The sequence below is a fragment of the Oncorhynchus mykiss genome, chromosome 6 (assembly GCF_013265735.2).
Source record: "Oncorhynchus mykiss isolate Arlee chromosome 6, USDA_OmykA_1.1, whole genome shotgun sequence".
Lineage (NCBI taxonomy): Eukaryota > Metazoa > Chordata > Actinopteri > Salmoniformes > Salmonidae > Oncorhynchus > Oncorhynchus mykiss.
In genome coordinates, this window is record NC_048570.1 from 10,534,717 (window position 1) to 10,559,776 (window position 25,060).

The 25,060-nt window shown below is 47.3% G+C and overlaps 1 protein-coding gene across 1 annotated transcript in view; it reads right to left on the bottom strand.

Moving 5' to 3' along the window:
- Nucleotides 1-38: 38 nt before the first annotated feature.
- LOC118964796 (uncharacterized threonine-rich GPI-anchored glycoprotein PJ4664.02-like) overlaps nucleotides 39-25,060 on the bottom strand; it is a 28,610-nt gene continuing 3,588 nt past the window's right edge. The window contains exons 2-4 of the mRNA XM_036979161.1: nucleotides 22,479-22,629; nucleotides 2,485-2,500; nucleotides 39-2,243 (exon numbers count right to left, since the gene is read on the bottom strand). Of these exons, the coding sequence (XP_036835056.1) occupies nucleotides 39-2,243; nucleotides 2,485-2,500; nucleotides 22,479-22,629 (2,372 nt within the window). The remainder of the gene's footprint in view (nucleotides 2,244-2,484; nucleotides 2,501-22,478; nucleotides 22,630-25,060) is intronic.

Sequence of the window (25,060 nt, forward strand, 5' to 3'; positions counted from 1 at the left end):
GAATGTCCACTAGGTGACACTATAACAGAGCTGCTATTTCATCCACCCTCATATATGTCGTGTCCACAGGGGGGAAACACATACAAATACTCTTGCCTGGGGCTGGAGCTGAGGATGGAGCTGGGTGGTGTGTAGGGGCCGGGTGGTGAGTAATGGCTGGGGTTGGAGCTGGGTAGTGAGTAGGGGCTGGGTAGTGAGTAGAGGTTGGAGCTGGGTAGTGAGTAGGGGCTGAAGCTGGGTAGTGAGTATGGGCTGGAACTGGGTAGTGAGTAGAGGCTGGAACTGGGTAGTGAGTAGCGGCTGGGGATGGAGCTGGGTAGTGAGTAGAGGTTGGAGCTGGGTAGTGAGTAGGGGCTGTGGATGGAGCTGGGTAGTGAGTAGGGGCTGTGGATGGAGCTGGGTAGTGAGTAGGGGCTGTGGATGGAGCTGGGTAGTGAGTAGGGGCTGGGGATGGAGCTGGATAGTGAGTAGGGGCTGGAGCTGGATAGTGAGTAGGGGCTGGAGCTGGATAGTGAGTAGGGGATGGAGCTGGATAGTGAGTAGGGGCTGGAGATGGAGCTAGATAGTGAGTAGGGGCTGGGGATGGAGCTGGATAGTGAGTAGGGGCTGGAGCTGGATAGTGAGTAGGGGCTGGAGCTGGATAGTGAGTAGGGGATGGAGCTGGATAGTGAGTAGGGGCTGGAGATGGAGCTAGATAGTGAGTAGGGGCTCGGGATGGAGCTGGATAGTGAGTAGGGGCTGGAGCTGGATAGTGAGTAGGGGCTGGAGCTGGATAGTGAGTAGGGGATGGAGCTAGGTAGTGAGTAGGGGCTGGGGATGGAGCTGGATAGTGAGTAGGGGCTGGAGCTGGATAGTGAGTAGGGGATGGAGCTGGATAGTGAGTAGGGGATGGGGATGGAGCTAGATAGTGAGTAGGGGCTGGGGATGGAGCTGGATAGTGAGTAGGGGCTGGAGCTGGATAGTGAGTAGGGGCTGGGGATGGAGCTGGATAGTGAGTAGGGGCTGGGGATGGAGCTGGATAGTGAGTAGGGGCTGGAGCTGGATAGTGAGTAGGGGATGGATAGTGAGTAGGGGCTGGGGATGGAGCTAGATAGTGAGTAGGGGCTGGGAATGGAGCTGGATAGTGAGTAGGGTCTGGAGCTGGATAGTGAGTATGGGATGGAGCTGGATAGTGAGTAGGGGCTGGGGATGGAGCTGGATAGTGAGTAGGGGCTGGGGATGGAGCTGGATAGTGAGTAGGGGCTGGAGCTGGATAGTGAGTAGGGGCTGGAGCTGGGGCTGGGGATGGAGGTGGATAGTGAGTAGGGGCTGGGGATGGAGCTGGATAGTGAGTAGGGGCTGGGGATGGAGCTGGATAGTGAGTAGGGGCTGGGGATGGAGCTGAATAGTGAGTAGGGGCTGGGGATGGAGCTGGAGAGTGAGTAGGGGCTGGAGCTGGATAGTGAGTAGGGGCTGGAGCTGGGGCTGGGGATGGAGGTGGATAGTGAGTAGGGGCTGGGGATGGAGCTGGATAGTGAGTAGGGGCTGGGGATGGAGCTGGATAGTGAGTAGGGGCTGGAGCTGGATAGTGAGTAGGGGCTGGAGCTGGGGCTGGGGATGGAGGTGGATAGTGAGTAGGGGCTGGGGATGGAGCTGGATAGTGAGTAGGGGCTGGAGCTGGATAGTGAGTAGGGGCTGGAGCTGGGGCTGGGGATGGAGGTGGATAGTGAGTAGGGGCTGGGGATGGAGCTGGATAGTGAGTAGGGGCTGGAGCTGGATAGTGAGTAGGGGCTGGGGCTGGGGCTGGGGATGGAGGTGGATAGTGAGTAGGGGCTGAGGATGGAGCTGGATAGTGAGTAGGGGCTGGAGCTGGATAGTGAGTAGGGGCTGGAGCTGGGGCTGGGGATGGAGGTGGATAGTGAGTAGGGGCTGGGGATGGAGGTGGATAGTGAGTAGGGGCTGGGGATGGAGCTGGATAGTGAGTAGGGGCTGGGGATGGAGCTGGATAGTGAGTAGGGGCTGGGGATGGAGCTGGATAGTGAGTAGGGGCTGGAGCTGGATAGTGAGTAGGGGCTGGAGCTGGATAGTGAGTAGGGGCTGGAGCTGGATAGTGAGTAGGGGCTGGAGCTGGATAGTGAGTAGGGGCTGGGGATGGAGCTGGATAGTGAGTAGGGGCTGGAGCTGGATAGTGAGTAGGGGCTGGAGCTGGATAGTGAGTAGGGGATGGAGCTGGGGCTGGGGTTCTCATGATATCCATTTGACAACTACAAGTGTGAACCACTCTTTTTAATATCATCAACGCTACTCACAAAAAAACTGCCCAGTTTGTGTGAAAGTAGCCGACTAGATGCATTACAGCACAGCACATCTAGACTATAGCTCTAAGGACCAAACTGATAACCATTCATCAACTTCCTTCTAGTAACTTATTGGGAAAACAACATTGGCATTGAGTTGAAATGAGGTGGTTTGAGCTGGCTGGACCTAAACACGTACTCATCTTACAGTACGCGACTCCTTGCTATATGGAAGGGAAAAAAAGGGAATTAATTCATGCTAAATTTAGAACATATTCCAGCGTCACTTTTTTTGGAATGAGTGATGTCACTATGGAACAAACATGATCTTAAAACACACATTTATTTACGTTAACTTTCTTGTATACCTTTCAGTGTATAATACTTGCATTATGTGCCCCTGCTCACCTGTATTCAACTCATTTGCTCTTCAAACTCTTAGACCTTAATGGGTTGAAATGCTACCAATCCACCAACAATAGGAGAGAAAAAAACTATTTATGCATTGCTTTGCCACATATATTCATCACACTATTTAAACCAGGTTATAGGTTATATGTTATACTGTACAGATGCAAATGAATACTAACCTGCTATGATGGGTATGCAATGCTGTTTAAAATGCATTTACCCCTACAGCATAACGTTGACTGGATGCGTTATAGTGTACAGTCCTGGCTTGTGTCAGCACTGCAGCTCCCATCTGCCGTCCGCCACCCTGTCTCCTCTCCCCATCACTATGGAGACCCAATAACTTACACTACTGCCACGAAGACAATGGGCACACTGACATGGAGTCTGATCAGGGCCTTGACCCCACACAGCGGGAAGCCAAACCATGGCTCCTGGTCAAGTTTTCCTGCAGTCTCGGCTCGCCCATGAACTTTTCGCACACCCAGTCTTTCACTCTCTCTCTCTCTCTCTCTCTCTCTCTCTCTCTGTGTGTTTACAATTTTTACTCAGTAACAGGACTCTTGCCTGGCTCTTAAAAAGAGATGAATGCCTCATTGCTACCTGTCACCTCAAACTATACATGGGAAGCACAACAACCAGTTTACTTACGTGAGCTGGCAGCCGCTGTGTGCTAACAGGTATGAATACTTTATGTATGCCCTTGGATTTACCTTTGACCTCCTAGTTGCCAACGCTTTTCAGTAGAGACGAACAGAGGTGTGGGCCAGACATTAAGACTAATCAGGGGAGTCAGAATATGGGTGGTTGATGAAAATTAATATGAATGTTTGGATTAGTGACTGGGTACATGATAAGACCCCATCTATAGATGATGTACACATGGAGATGGGGTATCCCGTTGAGAGAGCACTTTTCAAGCTTGTCCCGATATCCCAGTGGACTTGTCACTGTGTCTGTCTCTATCCGGTTGCCATGACATCCAACTTGGCCGAGACCCGACGGCGTCAGGGAGCACCTTATCTCTATGGCAACACGTCTGGTATTTGACCCCCCCTTCTGAAAATACATATCATCTCCTTCAACCTCCTTACTTGATATGGGGGAGGGGGGGGTGGCTCGAGAGTTGACACAGTGATGATGATATTCATGATTGGAATGATCATAATACTGATTATGGTAATGAGATGTGTCAGCATTTAATTTGCATCAACCGTTTTAGATGTTCATCATGTGATGGATAATGCACATAAATGTGAAGTAAACATACCTCTGTACTGGCTGAGAAACAATCCCTGTTATAATTTTGATAAAATACTGTATTTTCTATTTAGAGTCATCATGTCAACATTTGAATGCTTGTATGCTATGTGCAATTCACAGGAGGCTGCTGAGGGGAGAACGGCTCATAATAATGTGCGGAATGGAGCAAATGGGATTGTATCAAACACATGGAAATCATGTCTCTGTTGTATTTGATATCATTCCACCTATTCCACTCCAGTCACTACCAGGAGCCCATTCTCCTCAATTAAGGTGCCACCAACCTCCTGTGGTGCAATTAATAATTTACTTGAAAGTGCCTCTAAACAAGTGTTTTATCAAAACAAAGTCAGTAGGATATGAATGAGTAGTATTAGAGGAGGGAAACCCCACCTATCACCAAGGACTGTGACTATCTTGTGAATTTCACTCCATCTCTCCATAGCCAGTAGATGTGGGAAAGGGAGGTGGGCTTTCCGTCTCCCTCAGTGGCATGCTAGGGTTGAACCGTGGCGAGTCCAGGTCCGGGGTGGCGCTGCCTGGAGACTTGAATTAAAATGGTAGGGTGGAAGTGCATGGAGTGGATCGGGTACTGGGGTACTACTGGGACACTACTGGGGTACTACTGGGGCACTACTGGGGTACTACTGGGACACTACTGGGGTACTACTGGGGCACTACTGGGGTACTACTGGGGTACTACTGGGACACTACTGGGGTACTACTGGAGTATTACTGGGACACTACTGGGGTACTACTGGGGCACTACTGGGGTACTACTGGGGTACTACTGGGGTACTACTGGGGCACTACTGGGCTACTGGTGTACTACTGGGGCAGTACTGGGGTACAACTGGGCCACTGGGGCACTACTGGGGTACTACTGGGCCAAACAGTGGGGTAGGAGAGCATGGAGTGGAGGGGGCACTGGGGTACTACTGGGCCACTGGGGTACTACTGGGGTACTACTGGGGCACTACTGGGGCACTACTGGGCCACTGGCGTACTCCTGGGGTACTACTGGGGCAGTACTGGGGTACAGCTGGGCCACTGGGGCACTATTGGGGCACTACTGGGCCAAACAGTTGGGTTGGAGAGCATGGAGTGGAGGGGGCACTGGGGTACTACTGGGCCACTGGGGTACTACTGGGGCACTACTGGGCCACTGGCGTACTCCTGGGGTACTACTGGGGCAGTACTGGGGTACAGCTGGGCCACTGGGGCACTATTGGGGCACTACTGGTCCGAACAGTTGGGTTGGAGAGCATGGAGTGGAGGGGGCACTGGGGTACTACTGGGGCACTACTGGGGTACTACTAGGGCACTACTGGGGACCTACTGGGCCTCTGGGGTACTACTAGGCCACTGGGGTACTGGGGCACTACTGGGCCACTGGGGAACTATTGGGGCACTACTGGGGTACTGGGATACTACTGGGCCACTGGGGTACTACTGGGCCACTGGGGTACTACTGGGGTACTACTGGGCCACTGGGGTACTACTGGGGTACTACTGGGCCACTGGGGTACTACTGGGGTACTACTTGGGCACTGGGTACTACTGGGCCACTGGGGTGCTACTGGGGCACTACTGGGGCAGTGGGTACTACTGGGGCACTGGGGTACTACTGGGGTACTACTGGGGCACTGGGGTACTACTGGGGCACTGGGGTACTACTGGGGTACTACTGGGCCACTGGGGTACTACTGGGCCTCTAGTGCAGCCAGCGAGAGGAGATGAAACCAACCCATCTCCAGGGTAAAGGCAGTGTGGGAAGAGAATGTGACGCTCCTCACCGTGTCTCCTGTTGGTTGTCACCACTGTTACTAATACACAATGGGAATACCCAGGGGGGAGAGGGGGGTGGAGTGGAGGTGGGTGGGTGTGTCTAATGGGGAGGGGGGGCCTCGATCACACTGACAGCGTCGTTGCGTTTTGGTACACCAGAAGTACATTCATTTCCATTGGAACGCTGCGTTTAAATTGCAGCAGTTGATGTGCATTGAATGTAATGTTTGCATGAAATTGTACAGTAGATGGTAGATGCATGCGTTGATCATAGTTGCGTAGTTATGCAAAATTGTATGCAATGACGCTGTCGTTGTGACCAATGTGTTAGGCTTATTACCATACTAACTATAGTAATCATAACAAACATAGATATGCACACACTTATCTAGTAGATATTCAATGTGTGTGCTGGTACACCCTATACTGTATATAGCCTCGCTACTGTTGTTTTTTTGTTGCTCCTTAATTATTTGTTACTTTTCTTCTTTTTATTTATTTTTTATTTTTTACTTCAGTTTAATTTGAGTAAATACTTTCTTAACAATTTTTTCTTAAAACTGCATTGTTGGTTAAGAGCTTGTAAGTCAGCACTGTAAGGTCTACTACACCTGTTGTATTCAGCATTTCACAGTAAGGTCTACTACACCTGTTGTATTCAGCATTTCACTGTAAGGTCTACTACACCTGTTGTATTCAGCATTTCACTGTAAGGTCTACTACACCTGTTGTATTCAGCATTTCACTGTAAGGTCTACTACACCTGTTGTATTCAGCATTTCACTGTAAGGTCTACTACACCTGTTGTATTCAGCATTTCACTGTAAGGTCTACTACACCTGTTGTATTCAGCATTTCACTGTAAGGTCTACCTACACCTGTTGTATTCAGCATTTCACTGTAAGGTCTACTACACCTGTTGTATTCAGCATTTCACTGTAAGGTCTACTACACCTGTTGTATTCGGCGCATGTGACAAATACTGCAAAGTGCACAGTGAAAACCTCTGCGATTGTTTATTAGTGCTTTAGTGTAATTTTGCTTTAGTGTCTGTGATTGTTCAATCGTCTGTGATTGGGTATTGTCTGTGATAGGGTATGGTCTGTGATTGGGTATGGTCTGTGATTGGGTATGGTCTATGATTGTTCAATTGTCTGTGATTGGGTATGGTCTGTGATTGGGTATGGTCTGTGATTGGGTATGGTCTATGATTGTTCAATTGTCTGTGATTGGGTATGGTCTGTGATTGGGTATGGTCTGTGATTGGGTATGGTCTATGATTGTTCAATTGTCTGTGATTGGGTATGGTCTGTGATTGGGTATGGTCTGTGATTGGGTATGGTCTATGATTGTTCAATTGTCTGTGATTGGGTATGGTCTGTGATAGGGTATGGTCTGTCATTGTTCAATTGTCTGTGATTGGGTATGGTCTGTGATAGGGTATGGTCTATGATTGTTCAATTGTCTGTGATTGGGTACGGTCTTGAATGGACTGGTCTGTGATTGGGAATGGTCTGTGATAGGGTATGGTCTGTGATTAGGTACGGTCTTGAATGGACTAGTCTGTGATTGGGAATGGTCTGTGATAGGGTATGGTCTGTGATTAGGTACGGTCTTGAATGGACTGGTCTGTGATTGGGAATGGTCTGTGATAGGGTATGGTCTGTGATTAGGTACGGTCTTGAATGGACTGGTCTGTGATTGGGAATGGTCTGTGATAGGGTATGGTCTGTGATTAGGTACGGTCTTGAATGGACTGGTCTGTGATTGGGAATGGTCTGTGATAGGGTATGGTCTGTGATTAGGTACGGTCTTGAATGGACTGGTCTGTGATTGGGAATGGTCTGTGATAGGGTATGGTCTGTGATTAGGTACGGTCTTGAATGGACTGGTCTGTGATTGGGAATGGACTTGAATGTACTGCCAGGAGATATCATGCTCTTTTCCCCATCCTGTCACTATTATAACTATCACACATATCTCAGAACTATCCTGTCACTATTATAACTACCACACATATCTCAGAACTAACCTGTCACTATTATAACCACCACACATATCTCACAACTAACCTGTCACTATTATAACCACCACACATATCTCACAACTAACCTGTCACTATTATAACCACCACACATATCTCACAACTAACCTGTCACTATTATAACCACCACACATATCTCAGAACTAACTTCAAATCCAATTGTATTTGTCACATGCGCCGAATACAACAGGTGTAGACCTCACAGTGAAATGCTTACTTACAAGCCCTTAACCAACAATGCTTAAGAAGTTTTAATAAAAATAAAAATAAAATAAGTTTTTAGTAAAAAATGGATAAGTAAAAAATAGAACAGAATAACAAATAATTAAACAGCAGCAGTAAAATAACAAGCAAGGCTATATACAGGGGGTACCGGTACAGAGTCGATGTGGAGGCTATATACAGGACGTACCGGTACAGAGTCAATGTGGAGGCTATATACAGGGGGTACTGGTACAGAGTCAATGTGGAGGCTATATACAGGGGGAACCGGTACAGAGTCAATGTGGAGGCTATATACAGGGGGTACCGGTACAGAGTCAATGTGGAGAATATATACAGGGGGGTACCGGTACAGAGTCAATGTGCGGGGGCACCTGTGTGGAGGTAATTGAGGTAATATGTATATGTAGGTAGAGTTAAAGTGACTCTGCATAGATAATAACATGTTAATGAGGGGTCTGGGTAGCCATTTGATTAGCTGTTCAAGAGTCTTATTGCTTGGGGGTAGAAGCCTTTTGGACCTAGACTTGGTGCTCCGGTACCGTTTGCAGTGCGGTAGCAGAGAGAACAGTCTATGACTAGGGTGGCAGGAGTATTTGACCATTTTTGGTCCTTCGTCTGACACCGCCTGGTATAGAGGTCCTGGACGGCAGGAAGCTTGGCCCCAGTGATGTACTGGGCCATACACACTACCCTCTGTTGAGCCTTGCGGATGGAGGCCGAGCAGTTGCCATACCAGGCAGTGATGCAACCAGTCAGAGTGCTCTCGATGGTGCAGCTGTAGAACCTTTTGAGGACCTGAGGACCCATGTCAAATCTTTTTACTCCTGTGGGGGGAATAGGCTTTGTCGTGCCCTCTTCACGACTCCCTTAGAGTGTTTGGACCATGATAGTTTGTTGGTGATGTGGACACCAAGAATCTTGAAGCTCTCAATCTGTTTCACTACAGCCCCAGACAGACAGACAGACAGACAGGCAGGCAGGCAGACAGACAGACAGACAGACAGACAGACAGACAGACAGACAGACAGACAGACAGACAGACAGGCAGGCAGGCAGACAGACAGACAGCCAGACAGCCAGACAGACAGACAGACAGACAGACAGACAGACAGACAGACGGACAGAGACAGACAGACAGAGGAGAGAGTGGGGAAGGGGGCAGACAGACAGACAGACAGACAGACAGACAGACAGACAGACGGACAGAGACAGACAGACAGAGGAGAGAGCGGGGAAGGGGGCAGACAGTCTCTGTCATTTCCGGTCACAACTTCTGGACTTGTTTACGTGATGCTGTGTGGTTTGTTGCTAACGTTACTTTGCTACCTGCCAACTTTACGGTTTTTACTTTTTAATTACTGTTTTATAGTATATTCTTTTTTTTCCACTCTACTTTTTTCATTCAATTTTTTCACCCCTGACGCTTTATCTGGACATGATTCTACACAACCTCCACCAGCTGAAGCTAAATAGTAACATTAACATGATGTCTTCTAATTGCAGCCGCTGTACTCATAATATACAGGAGAACGATCGCCTTATGGTGAGGATAGCCGTGCTGCAAGCCCAACTTCAGACACAATCGTTAGGCAAGGTTAATTTAAGTGTAGGAAAGGATGAAACAGCAGCTGTGCCATCAGTAAGTACAGAAAGTAGTACAAATCCCCTCTCACATTCCCCGCAGCCAGACAATTTTCTCATGGCTTCTGGAAGGAAATGCTGTAGGAATGCTCAACCGGTGTCGCTCATTCAGCTGACAGAAACTTTCAACCGGTTTTCTCCATTAAGCAATGAGTCGGAGTCAGACGCCAAGCCTTCCCCTGTCTCTCCTCCACCCATAACGGGGTCTGAGACCCGAAAGCCTCCCACAATTAGCTCAAATTGAAACCCAAATCATTGGCGACTCCATTACCCGCAGTATTAGAATCAGTGATCATACAGTCAAAGGTCACCAAGCGCAACATAGCTTCAGCGTGTAAATCAGCAAGAAAGATGTGTCGGCATCGAGTAATTGTCTCTGCCCCCCTCCCAGTAAGGGGGAGTGATGAGCTCTACAGCAGTGTCTCACAACTCAATCGTTGATTGAAAACTGCTTTCTGCCCCTCCCAAAATATATAATTTGTAGATAATTGGCCCTCTTTCTGGGACTCACCCACAAAGGACCAAGCCTGGCCTGCTGAGGAGTGACGGACTGCATCCTAGCTGGAGGGGTGCTCTCATCTTATCTATGAACACAGACAGGGCTCTAACTCCACAATGGGATAAGGTGCAGGCCAGGCAGCAGGCTGTTAGCCAGCCTGCCAGCTTAGTGGAGTCTGCCACTAGCACAGTCAGTGTAGTCAGCTCAGCTATCCCCATTGAGACCGTGTCTGTGCCTCGATCTCGGTTGGTCAAAACTAAACATGACGGTGTTCGCTCTAGCAACCTCACTGGAATAAAGACCACCTTCATTCCTGCCATTATTGAAAGAGATTGTGATATCTCACATCTCAAAATAGGGCTACTTAATGTTAGAACCCTCACTTCCAAGGCAGTTATAGTCAATGAACTAATCAAATCAAATCAAAGTTTATTTGTCACGTGCGCCGAATACAACAGGTGTAGACCTTACAGTGAAATGCTTACTTACAGGCTCTAACCAATGGTGAGAAAAAGAAGAAGAAGAAAAAAAGTTGTGTGTAGGTAAGTAAAGAAATGAAACAGGAAAAAGACATTTGAAAATAAGAGTAGCAAGACTATATACAGACACCTGTTAGTCAGGCTGATTGAGGTAGTATGTACATGTAGGTATGGTTAAAGTGACTATGCATATATGATGAACAGAGAGTAGGAGTAGCGTAAAAAGAGGGTTTGGCGGGTGATGGGAAACAATGCAGATAGCCCGGTTAGCCAATGTGCGGGAGCACTGGTTGGTCGGGCCAATTGAGGTAGTATGTACATGAATGTAAAGTTAAAGTGACTATGAATATAAGATGAACAGAGAGTAGCAGCAGTGTAAAAGATGGGTTAGGGGGGGCACACAAGACATATAGTCCGGGTAACCATTTGGTTACCTGTTCAGGAGTCTTATGGCTTGGGGTAAAAACTGTTGAGAAGCCTTTTTGTCCTAGACTTGGCACTCTGGTACCGTTTGCCATGCGGTAGTAGAAAGAACAGTCTATGACTGGGGTGGCTGGGGTCTTTGACAATTTTTAGGGCCTTCCTCTGACACCGCCTGGTGCAGAGGTCCTGGATGGCAGGCAGCTTTGCCCCAGTGATGTACTGGGCCGTACACACTATGTCATGTATTGTCATGTTGTGTCTTGTTTCTGTCCTTTCTCTTCACCCTGTCTCCCTCTGCTGGTCGTTTTAGGTTACCTTTTCTCCCCCTCTTTCCCCCAGCTGTTCCTTGTCTCCTCCTAACTACCTCGTCACCCCTTTTCCCACCTGTTCCCTTTTTCCTTCTGATTAGTCCTCTATATCTCTCTCTGTTTTTGTTTCTGTCTTTGTCGGATTCTTGTTTGTGTTATTCATGCCTGAACCAGACTATCGTCATGTTTGCTGCAACCTTGTCCTGTCCTGTCGGAATCTGCCGGTCCATCTGAGCCTACCTATGTTTTGTTATTAAAGAAGCTCTGTTTACGTTAATTCGCTTTTGGGTCCTCATTCACGCACCGTAACACACTACCCTCTGAAGTGACTTGCGGTCGGAGGCCGAGCAATTGCCGTACCAGGCAGTGATGCAACCGGTCAGGATGCTCTCGATGTTGCAGCTGTAGAACCTTTTGAGAATCTCAGGACCCATGCCAAATCTTTTTAGTTTCCTGAGGGGGAATAAGCTTTGTCGTGCCCTGTTCATGACTGTCTTGGTGTGTTTGGACCAATCTAGTTTGTTGTTGATGTGGACACCAAGGAATTTGAAGCTCTCAACTTGCTCCACTATAGCCCCGTCGATGAGAATGGGGACGTGCTCGGTGCTCCTTTTCCTGTAGTCCACAATTATCTCCTTAGTCTTGGTTAAGTTGAGGGATAGGTTGTTATTCTGGCACCACCCGGCCAGGTCTCTGACCTCCTCCCTATAGGCTGTCTCGTTGTTGTCGGTGATCAGGCCTACCACTGTTGTGTCGTCAGCAAACTTAATGATGGTGTTGGAGTCGTGCCTGGCCATGCAGTCCTGGGTGAACAGGGAGTATAGGAGGAGACTGAGCACGCACCCCTGGGGAGCTCCAGTGTTGAGGATCAGCGTGGCAGATGTGTTCCTACCTACCCTCACCACCTGGGGGCGGCCTGTCAGGAAGTCCAGGATCCAGTTGCAGAGGGAGGTGTTTAGTCCCAGGATCCTTAGCTTGGTGATGAGCTTTGAGGGTACTATGGTGTTGAACGCTGAGCTGTAGTTAATGAACAGCATTCTCACATAGGTGTTCCTATTGTCCAGATGGGAAAGGGCTGTGTGGAGTGCAATAGAGATTGCATCATCTGTGGATCTGTTTGGGCGGTATGCAAATTGGAGTGGGTCTAGGGTTTCTGGGATAATGGTGTTGATGTGAGCCATTACCAGCCTTTCAAAGCACTGCATGGCTACGGATGTGAGTGCTACGGGTCTGTAGTCATTTAGGCAGGTTGCCTTTGTGTTCTTGGGCACAGAACTATGGGGACTATGATAGTCTGCTTGAAGCATGTTGGTATTATAGACTCAATCAGGGACATGTTGAAAATGTCAGTGAAGACACCTGCCAGTTGGTCAGCACATGCCAAGGAGCACACATCCTGGTAATCCATCTGGCCCCGCAGCCTTGTGTATGTTGACCTGTTTAAAGGTCTTACTCACGTTGGCTACAGAGAGCGGGATCACACAGTCGTCCGGAACAGCTGATAATCTCATGCATTCCTTAGTGTTGCTTGCCTCAAAGCGAGCATAGAAGTGATTTAGCTCGTCTGGTAGTCTCGTGTCACTGGGCAGCTCGCGGCTGTGCTTCCCTTTGTAGTCTGTAATAGTTTGCAAGCCTTGCCACATCCGACGAGCGTCGAAGCCGGTGTTGTATGATTCAATCTTAGCCCTGTATTGACGCTTCGCCTGTTTGATGGTTCGTGGCAGGGCATAGCGTAATTTCTTGTAAGCTTCCGAGTTAGAGTTCCGCACCTTGAAAGCGGCAGCTCTACCCTCTAGCTCAGTGCGAATGTTGCCTGTAATCCATGGCTTCTGGTTGGGGTATGTACGTACAGTCACTGTAGGGATGACGTCCTCAATGCACTTATTTACAAAGCCAGTGAGTGATGTGGTGTATTCCTCAATGTCATCGGAAGAATCCCGGAACATGTTCCAGTCTGTGACAGCAAAGCAGTCCTGTAGTTTAGCATCTGCTTCATCTGACCATTTTTTTATAGACCGAGTCACTGGTGCTTCCTGCTTTCATATTTGCTTGTCACTGGTCATATTCACTGGTCATAATCTTGATGTGATTTGCCTGACTGAAACATGGCTTAAGCCTGATGAATTTACTGTGTTAAATGAGGCCTCTCCTCCTGGTTACACTAGTGACCATATCCCTTGTGCATCCTGCAAAGGCGGAGGTGTTGCTAACATTTACGATAGCAAATTTCAATTTACCGAAAAAAAACAATTTTGTCTTTTGAACTTCTCATCGTAAAATCTATGCAGCATACTCAATCACTTTTTATAGCTACTGTTTACAGGCCTCCTGGGCCATATACAGCGTTCCTCACTGAGTTCCCTGAACTCCTATCAGGCCTTGTAGTCAGAGCAGATAATATTCACATTTTTGATTACTTTAATATCCACATGGAAAAGTCCACAGACCCACTCCAAAAGGCTTTCTGAGCCATCATCAACTCAATGGGATTTGTCCAACATGTCTCTGGACCTACTCACTGCCACAGTCATACCCTGGACCTAGTTTTGTCTTGTGGAATAAATATTGTGTTTAATGTTTTTCCTCATAATCCTGGACTATCGGACCACCATTTTATTACGTTTGCAATCACAACAAATAATCTGCTCAGACCCTAACTAATGATCATCAAAAGCCATGCTATAACTTCTCGGACAACCCAAGATTCCTAGATGCCCTTCCAGACTCCCTCCACCTACCCAAGGATGACAGAGTACAAAAATCGGTTAACCACCTAACTGAGGAACTAAATTTAACCTTGAGTAATACCCTAGATGCAGTCGCACAAAATTTGTCGTAAGAAACTAGCTCCCTGGTATACAGAAAATACCCCAGCCCTGAAGCAAGCTTTGAGAAAATTGGAACGGAAATGGCGCTACACCAAACTGGAAGTCTTCTGATTAGCTTGGAAAGACAGTACCGTGCAGAATCATCCTATTTTTCCAACTTAATTGAGGAGAATAAGAAAAATCTCAAATTTATTTTTGATATTGTCGCAAAGCTAACTAAAAAACAGCATTCTCCAAGAGACGATGGCTTTCACCAGCAGTGATAAATTCATGAACTTCTTTAACAAAAAGATCATGATCATTAGAAAGCAAATTACGGACTCCTCTTTAATTCTGGGTATTTCTCCAAAGATCAGTTGTCCTGAGTCTGGTTTGAAGATATCCCTCTAGTGGTGTGGGGGCTGTGCTTTGGCAAAGTGGGTGGGGTTATATCCTGCCTGTTTGTCCCTGTATGTGGGTATCGTTGGACAGAGTCACAGTGTCTCCTGACCCCTCCTGCCTCAGCCTCCAGTATTTATGCTGCAGTAGTTTATGTGTTGGGGGGCTAGGGCCAGTCTGTTATATCTGGAGTATTTCTCCTTTCTTATCCGGTGTCCTTTGTGAATTTAAGTATGCTCCCTCTAACTCCCACTCTCTCACTCTCTTTCTCTCGGAGGACATGAGCCCTAGGACCATACCTCAGGACTACCTGGCCTGATGACTCCTTGCTGACCCCAGTCCACCTGGTCGTGTTGCTGCTCCAGTTTCAACTGCCTGCGGCTATGGAACCCTGACCTGTTCACCGGACGTGCTACCTTGTCCCGGACCTGCTGCTTTAGACTCTCCTCTCTACTGCAAATGCTGTCTCTAACTCTTAATGATCGGCTATGAAAAGCCAACTGACATTTACTCCTGAGGTGCTGACCTGTTGCACCCTCTATAAACACTGTGATTATTATTATTTGACCCCGCTGGTCATCTATGAACATTTGAACATCTAGACCATGTTCTGTTATAATCTCCACCCGGCACAGCCAGAAGAGGACTGGCAACCCCTCATAGCCTGGTTCCTCTCTAGGTTTCTTACCTAGGTTCCTGCCTTTCTAGGGAGTTGTTCCTAGCCACCGTGCTTCTACATCTGCATTGCTTGCTGCTTGGGGTTTTAGGCTGGGTTTCTGTATAACACTTTGTGACATCAGCTGATGTAAAAAGGGATTAAAAAATACATTTGATTGATAGACAGGAGAGGAGAGGGGGAAGTGGACAGACAGACAGACAGACAGACAGACAGACAGACAGACAGACAGACAGACAGACAGCCTTCTTTGCTTTATGGATTGCAGAGATTGTGAGATGGCTGAAATGGGAAAATGAAGATGGGAGCAACCCCCTACCGGCAAGGGCTGGTGGGCTTGTGTCTGCTTTAGGACAAGCCAGCAGGGAGGCCTGGTGACAGCAGCAGAAGAGATGTGAGAGAGGGGGGCTGACGCCACGGGGGTCGATGTCTGACATGACCCCCTCAGCATGGCCCCAGCAGGCCACTGGGAGGCTATAGCCCAAGCCAGTTGCCATGGAGCACTCTCCCCCCTGTCCCAGTGTATGTCTGTGTCTGTCTGTCTCACCAAACTGCTTGAATATGAATATGATTGAATACTAAGGGGTCCCACTGTGCATGTGCACACATCACAAAGGTTTGCTTCATGTTTCTCGTACATAAACCAAATACTAAATACACCACAGTCTGTCACAACATTGTATTATTTTCCATGACTAGATGCAACCGATTGATCGTTCATGATGCCCGTTAGGCTGCGTTTACACAGGCAGCTCAATTCTGATCTTTTTGTCCAATTATTGGCAAAAGAGCTGATCTGATTGGTCAAAAGAGTTGGGCTGCCTGTGTAAACCATTGTCTTAGATCAGATTCCATCTGTTCTGATCTGCTTGATAACTCCTAAACATTAATGGTACAGATCAAAGTAGTTTGGCAACACATTATTTTGCTGTCATAACATTCTATAAAACTATTAACAACCCAATTCTACATCTAGCTAAGGAATTTCGAAGTTGAACAGGCAGCCTAGCGGTTAAAGCGTTAGGCCAATAACTGAAAGGTTTCTGGTTCAAATATCTGGCCCGCCTATGTGAAAATCTGTTGCTGTGCCCTTGAGCAAGGTACTTAACCCTCATTTGCTCTATGCACTACTATGGCTGACCCTGTAAAACATACACAAATAGTCCAAATTGGTGAAGTGAAATGAAAAAAATGACTTGTTTCAAAAAATTATAAAACAATTTAAAACGGAAAAGTGGTGTGTGCATATGTATTCACCCCTTTGCTATGAAGCCCTTAAATAAGATCTGGTGCAAGCAATTACCTTCAGAAGTCATATAATTAGTTAAATAAAGTCCAACTGTGGACAATATAAGTGTCACATGATCTGTCACATGATCTCAGTATATATACACCTGTTCTGAAAGGCCCCAGAGTCTGCAACACCATTAAGCAAGGGGTACCACCAAGCTCTCCAAACAGGTCAGGGAAAACATTGTGGAGAAGTACAGATCAGGGTTGGGTTCTAAAAAGTATCCAAAACTTTGAACATCCCACGGAGCACCATTAAATAAATCCATTATTAAAAAAATGGAAAGAATATGGCACCACAACAAACCTACCAAGAGAGGGCCGCCCACCAAGACTCACAGACCAGGCAAGGAGGGCATTAATCAGAGAGGCAACAAAGAGACCAAAGAAAACCCTGAAGGAGCTGCAAAGCTCCACTGCGGAGATTGGAGTATCTGTCCATAGGACCACTTTAAGCCGTACACTCCAAAGAGCTGGGCTTTACGGAAGGGTGGCCAGATAAAAGACATTGCTTAAAGAATAAAATAAGCAAACGTGTTTGGTGTTTAGCAGAGACTCCCTAAACAGATGGAAGAAGGTACTCTGGTCAGATGAGACAAACATTTTGATTTTTGGCCATCAAGGAAAATGCTATGTCTGGTGCAAACCTAACACCTCTCATCACCCCAAGAACGCCATCCATGGCAGCATCATGCTGTGGGGATGTTTTTCATCGGCAGGGACGGGGAAACTGGTCAGAATTGAAGGAATGATGGATGGCGCTAAATACAGGTAAATTCTTGAGGGAAACCTGTCTTCCAGAGATTTGAGACTGGGACGGAGGTTCACCTGTTTTTTCGTCTTATTTCTTGTTTGTTTCACAATAAAACATATTTTCCATATTCAAAGTGGTAGGCATGTTGTGTAAATCAATCAAATTTCAATAAAATGTATTTAAAAAGCCCTTCTTACATCAGCTGATGTCACAAAGTGTTATACAGAAACCCAGCCTAAAACCCCAAACAGCAAGCAATGTAGGTGTAGAGGCACAGTGGCTAGGAACAACTCCCTAGAAAGGCAGGAACCTAGGTAAGAAACCTAGAGAGGAACCAGGCTATGAGGGTTGGCCAGTCCTCTTCTGGCTGTGCCGGGTGGAGATTATAACAGAACATGGCCAAGATGTTCAAATGTTCATAAATGACCAGCATGGTCCAATAATAATAATAATCACAGTGGTTGTAGAGGGTGCAACAGGTCAGCACCTCAGGAGTAAATGTCAGTTGGCTTTTCGATCATTCAGAGTATCTCTACCACTCCTGCTGTCTCTGGAGAGTTGAAAACAGCAGGTCTGGGACAGGTAGTACGTCCGGTGAACAGGTCAGGGTTCCATAGCCGCAGGCAGAACAGTTGAAACTGGAGCAGCAGCACAACCAGGTGGACTGGGGACAGCAAGAAGTCATCAGGCCAGGTAGTCCTGAGGCATGGTCCTATGGCTCAGGTCCTCAGAGAGAGAGAGAGAGAAAGAAAGAAGAGAAAGAAAGAGAGAATAAGAGAGAGAGAATTAGAGAGAGCATACTTAAATTCACACATGACACCAGATAAGACAGGAGAAATACTCCAGATATAACAGACTGACCCTAGCCCCCCGACACATAAACTATTGCAGCATAAATACTGGAGGCTGAGACAGGAGGGGTCGGGAGACACTGTGGCCCCGTCCGACGATACCCCCGGACAGGCCAAACAGGCAGGATATAACCCCACCCACTTTGCCAAAGCACATCCCCCACACCACTAGAGGGATATCTTCAACCACCAACCTACCATCCTGAGACAAGGCCGAGTATAGCCCACGAAGATCTCCGCCACGGCACAACCCAAGAGGGGGAGCCAACCCAGACAGGAAGACCCTGTCAGTGACTCAACCCACTCAAGTGATGCACCCCTCCTAGGGACGGCATGGAAGAGCACCAGTAAGCCAGTGACTCAGCCCCTGTAATAGGGTTTGAGGCAGAGAATCCCAGTGGAGAGAGGGGAACCGGCCAGGCAGAGACAGCAAGGGCGGTTCGTTGCTCCAGTGCCTTTCCGTTCACCTTCACACTCCTGGGCCAGACTAAACTCAATCATAGGACCTACTGAAGAGATGAGTCTTCAATAAAGACTTAAAGATTGAGACCGAGTGTGCGTCTCTCACATGGATAGGCAGACCATTCCATAAAAATTGAGCTCTATAGGAGAAAGCCCTGCCTTCATCTGTTTGGTTTGAAATTCTAGCGACAACAAGGAGGCCTGCTTCTTGTGACTGTATTGTGTAGGTATGTACGGCAGGACCAAATCAGAGAGATAGGTAGGAGCAAGCCCATGTACTGCTTTGTAGGTTAGCAGATAAACCTTGAAATCAGCCCTAGCCTTAACAGGAAGCCAGTGTAGAGAGGCTAGCACTGGAGGAATTTGATCCAATTGTTTGGTTCTAGTCAAGATTCTAGCAGCCGTGTTTAGCACTAACTGAAGTTTATTTCTTGTTTTTACCGGGTAGCCGGAAAGTAGAGCATTGCAGTAGTCTAACTTAGAAGTGACAAAAGCATGGATAACTTTTTCTGCATCATTTTTGGACAGAATTAGATTTTTGCAATGTTGCGTAGATGGAAAAAAGCTGTCCTTGAAACAGTCTTGATATGTTCGTCAAAAGAGAGATCCAGCGTCCAGAGTACCACCGAGGTCCTTCACAGTTTTATTTGAGACGACTGTACAACCATCAAGATTAATTGACAGATCCAACAGAAGATCTCTTTGTTTCTTGGGACCTAGAACTAGCATCTCTGTTTTGTCTGAGTTTTAAAGTAGAAAAATGATACACCCCCCCCAAAATTGTTATTTCAGGTTGTAAGGCAACAAAATAGGAAAAATGCCAAGGGGGGTGAATACTTTTGCAAGCCACTGTATGTGACAATAAAACGTCCTTATTTGTATTTATTTTTGAGTGGCCACATTGTCTACAGAAAAAAAATACCTGAGTCATGTGAAGTTCCTCTTCTTAAGGATTGAAGGACTGCACTGCTCTTTGGAGTATGTGGATGTGACTGCTCCTTGATATTGTTCTTGTTTCTGGGTGTGATTGTGTCATGCCAGTAGATCACACTGAAGAAGTAGCACAGACATATTCCCCCTCTGTTCCACTCTCCCCCCCCCCCCCCCAAAAAAAAATGCTTGACAGACATGACAGCTTTTGTGTAATCAAAACTCACACAGTCACCCAATCCAAATTGTGTATCTCCTCTTCTCGTTCTCTATTTCCACCACGTCTGCTTCTGCTTCTCTCTCCCTTCTCCTCTCTGTCTCAGGATGGGAATGTGATCTTGGGGAGCATTTCTTCTTCTTCTCCTGCTTGTCCAGCAGACTCTCCCCTCTGCACCCCTCTCCTTTCTCATTCTGTATGTAGTTCCCTGCCACCCTCCCTCCCTGCCTTCCACCCTCCATCCATCCCTCTCTCCTTCCCTATTCACTGGTCTCACTCCTGATAAGTCGCCACAAAGCCCCCACTGTGTCACTGGCCTGTTCCCTGCTCCTCATGGGGCAGCCGAGCGTGAGGCCAAAAAGAGGACTCACTTATCTCTACGCACCTCCCCCACCTCATCCTCCTCATCCTCCTCGTCTTCCTCCTCGTCCTTCTCCATCTGCTCCTCCTCCTCCTGCTCCTCCTCCCCCTTGTCCTCCTCCTCCTGCTCCTCCTCATCGTCCTCCTCCTCGTCCTTCCACCTCCTCCTCCTCCTCCTCCCCCTACCTAACCCTCCACTCAGAGAACCTTTCCTGCACAATGGCCTCCTGCTTTTAATGCCAGACAAAGACACCGCCGATCTGAAAGTTAGCCTGCCATTTGCTCTAACACCCCCCCCCCCCCCCCCACACACACACTACCACCACCATCACCATTGTGGCTACCTATGCTACACCCCCCCAACCCTCCACCCCAATTCCACGCCCCCAGTCCGTCCAGCGCCACCCAAAAGCCCCCAGCAGCATGCATGAAAGAGACTATAATGGTCCTTGTTAGCCACTTCAGCGGCTGCACCCATCCTCCTTATCTCCCCATCAGTGTACTCAAAGATGGCTGCTGGGGGAATGTCAGGGAGCCCAGGCAAAGGTCATGTTTTTATTCGCCCAATCGGCTGCAGTCTGATAAGACAATTTGTCAGGAGAAATCCGCAGGTAACCTGAGGGGACTGAGGTTACAGGGTGAGTTGAGATCATGTGAGGCTGCCGCTCTCTAGCTTTGACTCCATGGGGGAGCTATGATGTGTTTATGTGTACTGAAGAAGAAGAAGGAGAAGAAGAAGAAGAAGAAGAATTCACCCATATGAGACAGAGCTATGTGTTTTCTGTTGGCCTTTATTTTATGAATCCAAGGATTTTTTTCTACATCACTAAAAGTTGACAAATTGCTACATTTGAAGATTTCGTTGTACATGGTTCTGGGTCTGTTGACAGAGGAGGAAACAGAAACTCACTTCCATGGACATGTTTCCTCCAGTCCCCACACCTATCCTAATCAGTATTCTCCCCCACCTCTGGGCTACTCACATCAGCCCTAATCAAATCCCAGTAGTCCCAGCATAGTGTCACCCAGGACCAGAGACTCTATTCAGACCTGCCCGTCTCGGCTCCTAATCAACGGGTTATTGCTCAAGATCAGATTTGCAGTGGAGAGGTAAATCTTTAGCAATGTGATTTCAGTGGCCCTAACCCAATAGGTTTACGAAAGCCTTACTTTTATTCTCAATGTTTCATCTTACAACAAGGTGATGGCATTTTCATTTTCATTCTTGTATTTCTCTTGATCTATTTACCAACCTTTTTTGTTGTGTTTATGAACTGAGACACATGTAGGTATTGGTCATTGAAATTGGGTTTATTTCTGTCCTAGGAATTCTAAGGGCTGCTGTTGGGGTTCAGATTTGATAAGGGGACTAATCAATATAGTTTTCTTGTGGTTTCCGTGCTGATTGAGTAATATGTGTGGTCTATTTTGTCATGATGTGGTGGTCCCTGATCGAAAAAAAACGACATTTATGGATGTCAGTGCGGTCATTGATTTTTTTTATTAATGGTCAATGGTACAGTATTCTTGGGTTGGCTGTAGGCTGCAACATCTCAACCCTAGATCACACTTAGAGGAAACAACAGCATCACAAGTATAGTACTGGGAGGCTCCAGAAATAGAAAGATGAATGAGGTCAAATGAAGCAAATGAAGCAAAAGCCATGTGATGTTCCTATGTGTCAGGTCTATATATGTGTTTTATGACACGTCTAACAAATCAAGTGTCAGAAGTACTCAACAAACCATTACCAAGTAACTGTAGTATGCTTCAAGGTAGATTTGATATTGTTAAGAGGGGACACTAGAACAACAGAGGATACACTCTGGTTCCCAGCGGTGTGTGGTGAGTGGAGCCAGGAGAGATGGTGGGACCAGAGCTGCACTGGTGGCAGGCACAGAGACAGGGGCAGACACAGCCTTAACAAGCTAATGAAACATGTCACTGTGTTATTTTCCTGCCCCCCCCCCCCCCCCTTGCCTCAGCCAGACCCAGTGAAAGGCCCCCTGCCGCCCGGGGCCCATTGTTGGCCCACTGGATTAGTTGAAGTCCCAGGGGGTCCGTCTCCATCCATCACTGTCTCCCTCAGACAGGGTCCTCACACTCCTCACACACACACACACACACACACACACACACACACACACACACACACACACACACACACACACACACACACACACACACACACACACACACACACACACACACACACACACACACACACACACACACACACACACACACACACACACTGCTCACACACTGCTCACACGCCAAAACACTGAAGCCCAATACAGGTCTATGTCCACACGGTGTGTGTTAACTCTCCCAAACCAACCCACATACTGTGTAGTGTGTTCTCTCATACTCACGTAGGTGTCATCGTCCTCTCACTCATCATCCCAGTGCACAAAGAGAAGCGGGCCTGGTCCGCATGCTCTGATGGGGCAGGAAGGCAGGCAGGGTGGACCCCAGTGGGCTCCTGGGAGAGGAATGAGGGGCACGCCCACTGGGTCAGAGTTCCTGACACAGTCTCACACTCAGTGGTAATTAACTGGGGGCCTGATTGACAGCCAGTTCATCTCTCAGAGGAGAGGTGAAGGAGCTGTCTGTTTGTCACGCAGTCACACCCCCAGCCACGTTGGGACTTGGAGAGAGGGCTTGTCTTTCCCATCACAAGTCTTCAATGTCGTACCAATGTATCACATGGAGTAATGTAACAACGGCATTCGCAGTATCGTAAGACCATGGATTCTTCTGGGATTCAAGTCTGGAGTCAATCAGTTGTGGGATTCTCTCATTTGGGCAAAAGTTCATTTGGGCAAAAGTGGTTGAGTGGTCGAGGAGTGTGTCAATTTGTTAGTAGGCAAACGGAAGACAGTCCTCCCTTTCTCGATAGCCTCCTTTTGGCAAGGAAACACAAATGTGTCCTACCTGAGTCCTTCACGGAAGAGTTTTGAAATTTGCCACACCCCCTTTAAATCAGCTATTGTTTTCTCAAAGGAGAAAGCAAGCAAACATGTAAAAATGACATGCTGCTTATGATAGGAAATGCTATATTATGAAATGATGTGCTACTTTTGTCTATAAAATGTCTAGCACAACTAGCTAAATTCGTTTTATACCACTTTATACATTTATTTGGGGATTCCACTCTTGTAAACGTCACTTGACTGATGATGTGCGATTGGAGAAGGAGAGTCACTTCATACAAGCCCATTACAAGCACACTTTCCCTCCTCTCTTCGATGTACTTTGACCGGAGGAGAGAGGACAAAGGAGTTGAGGAAATCTAATTGAGAAAAGGCCTATCTGGGATGTACAGTAGTTTAACTTATAGGCATGGAATGACTTTAAACTTTGATCACATAATTTCATTTCATTTTTAAATGTTTGATTTGTAAATTACTTGAATGGACATTACTGTTTGCAAAGCCACGATAGAATCAGCACAAAATATCAACACTGGCTTTGTAGTCTTCAACTCCACTAAAGAGCTGTTATATCGTTGTAGAGACAGAAGCCTCGCCATACCTTTGTGTACTAAATTTCCTAACTGGACTAATGAGGTAGATTTCCAGTAGACAAATATAAACTGTTGTTGCTGATTGTCACTGTTCCTTCCACTCACTGCTTTTGTTGAACACTATTTCACAGAAATGTCTATTTCCCATTACAAGTCTACCTGAATCGTTGCTCTTCTTGGTGCAACTCTTTTTCAGCATTTGTCTCTATTTATTTTGCAATCTACACTGATTTCAATGAGAATTGGAGAGAGGATCTGATCCTTGGCGGTAACACAGCTCTGTTTCAGATAGCATGTTCACCTTTGAAGAATGCACTTAAAAGGGAGGAAATCTGTGGATTTAAATGGTGTCGCTCCTTGATTCAGAGGGACGTTTTCTCTAGCGGCACAAAGATCGACGGATCGGATTGCACTGGGACATTCACCGAACCACTTTGTTTTCAAATGGTTTTGTTAGTTGTTACACTGCAGACATCCAACACCTTCCAAGTATCTGAACTGTAAAAAGCTCTTATTCTCTCCTGCAGGTAACCCAGAAAGGAGCTGTGGAGGGAGCTCAATCTTCAATGCCTGAGACAGTGCATCAGCAGCAGGATCAGTCAGTCCCAGCTAACTTCTTTTTGGTGACGATCCTTCTCCCTCCAAGGTGCCTGGAGCTTAAGCAGCTTAACGCTGCCTTAGCACTACCTAATAGTGGGCTAAACCCTGGGTTTTCATATGTTCCACTCCGCAGGTCCCTTGACCTCTGACATCCCAAAATACATGTACTGGACTGTACTGTACACACCCACACATTCAATGTGTAAATAGCGAAGTTGAATAATCATGGGCTGTCTGTTTGACAACACAGCAGCACACAAGCACTAAAAAAGCCAGGATGTCAAGCGTGGACACATAACCTGTGCATCGGGGAGCAGGGGTGTGTGCTGGAGCTACAGAGACGAAAGGGGGCCAGGGGTATAGGCAGGGAAAAACTATCCGCTACATTAACCTTCCCCACCACTGCCAGAGCCTTTCTGCACTCCTCTTTCAGCAGGACCCAAGGGAGGGTAACTCTGAGCCTGGTCCATTCTCCCAGAGAACTTTGATTTCCTATTAGGTTCCTTGTGTGGAGGGGGGACCTGGCCGTCTCACATTCAGTGGTAGGCCCTGGGCAGGACAATGGCTGGCCTCGGCCTGGATACAGGGCCTTTGTTAATGGGGCCATTTGTGTTGCCCTGTCTCCCTGGTAGCTAAAGACCCTCACATCACATGGTCTTCCCTAAAGTACTTGGCCCGTTCACTGGAGGGGCAGGGGGATGATGAGCAGGGGACGGCAGGGAAGGGACACAGACTGTTTGTCTGTCTGTCTGTCTGTCCACTTCCCCCCTCTCCTCTTCTGTCTGTCAATCAATCTGTCTGTCCGTCTGTCCGTCCGCCCGTCCGTCC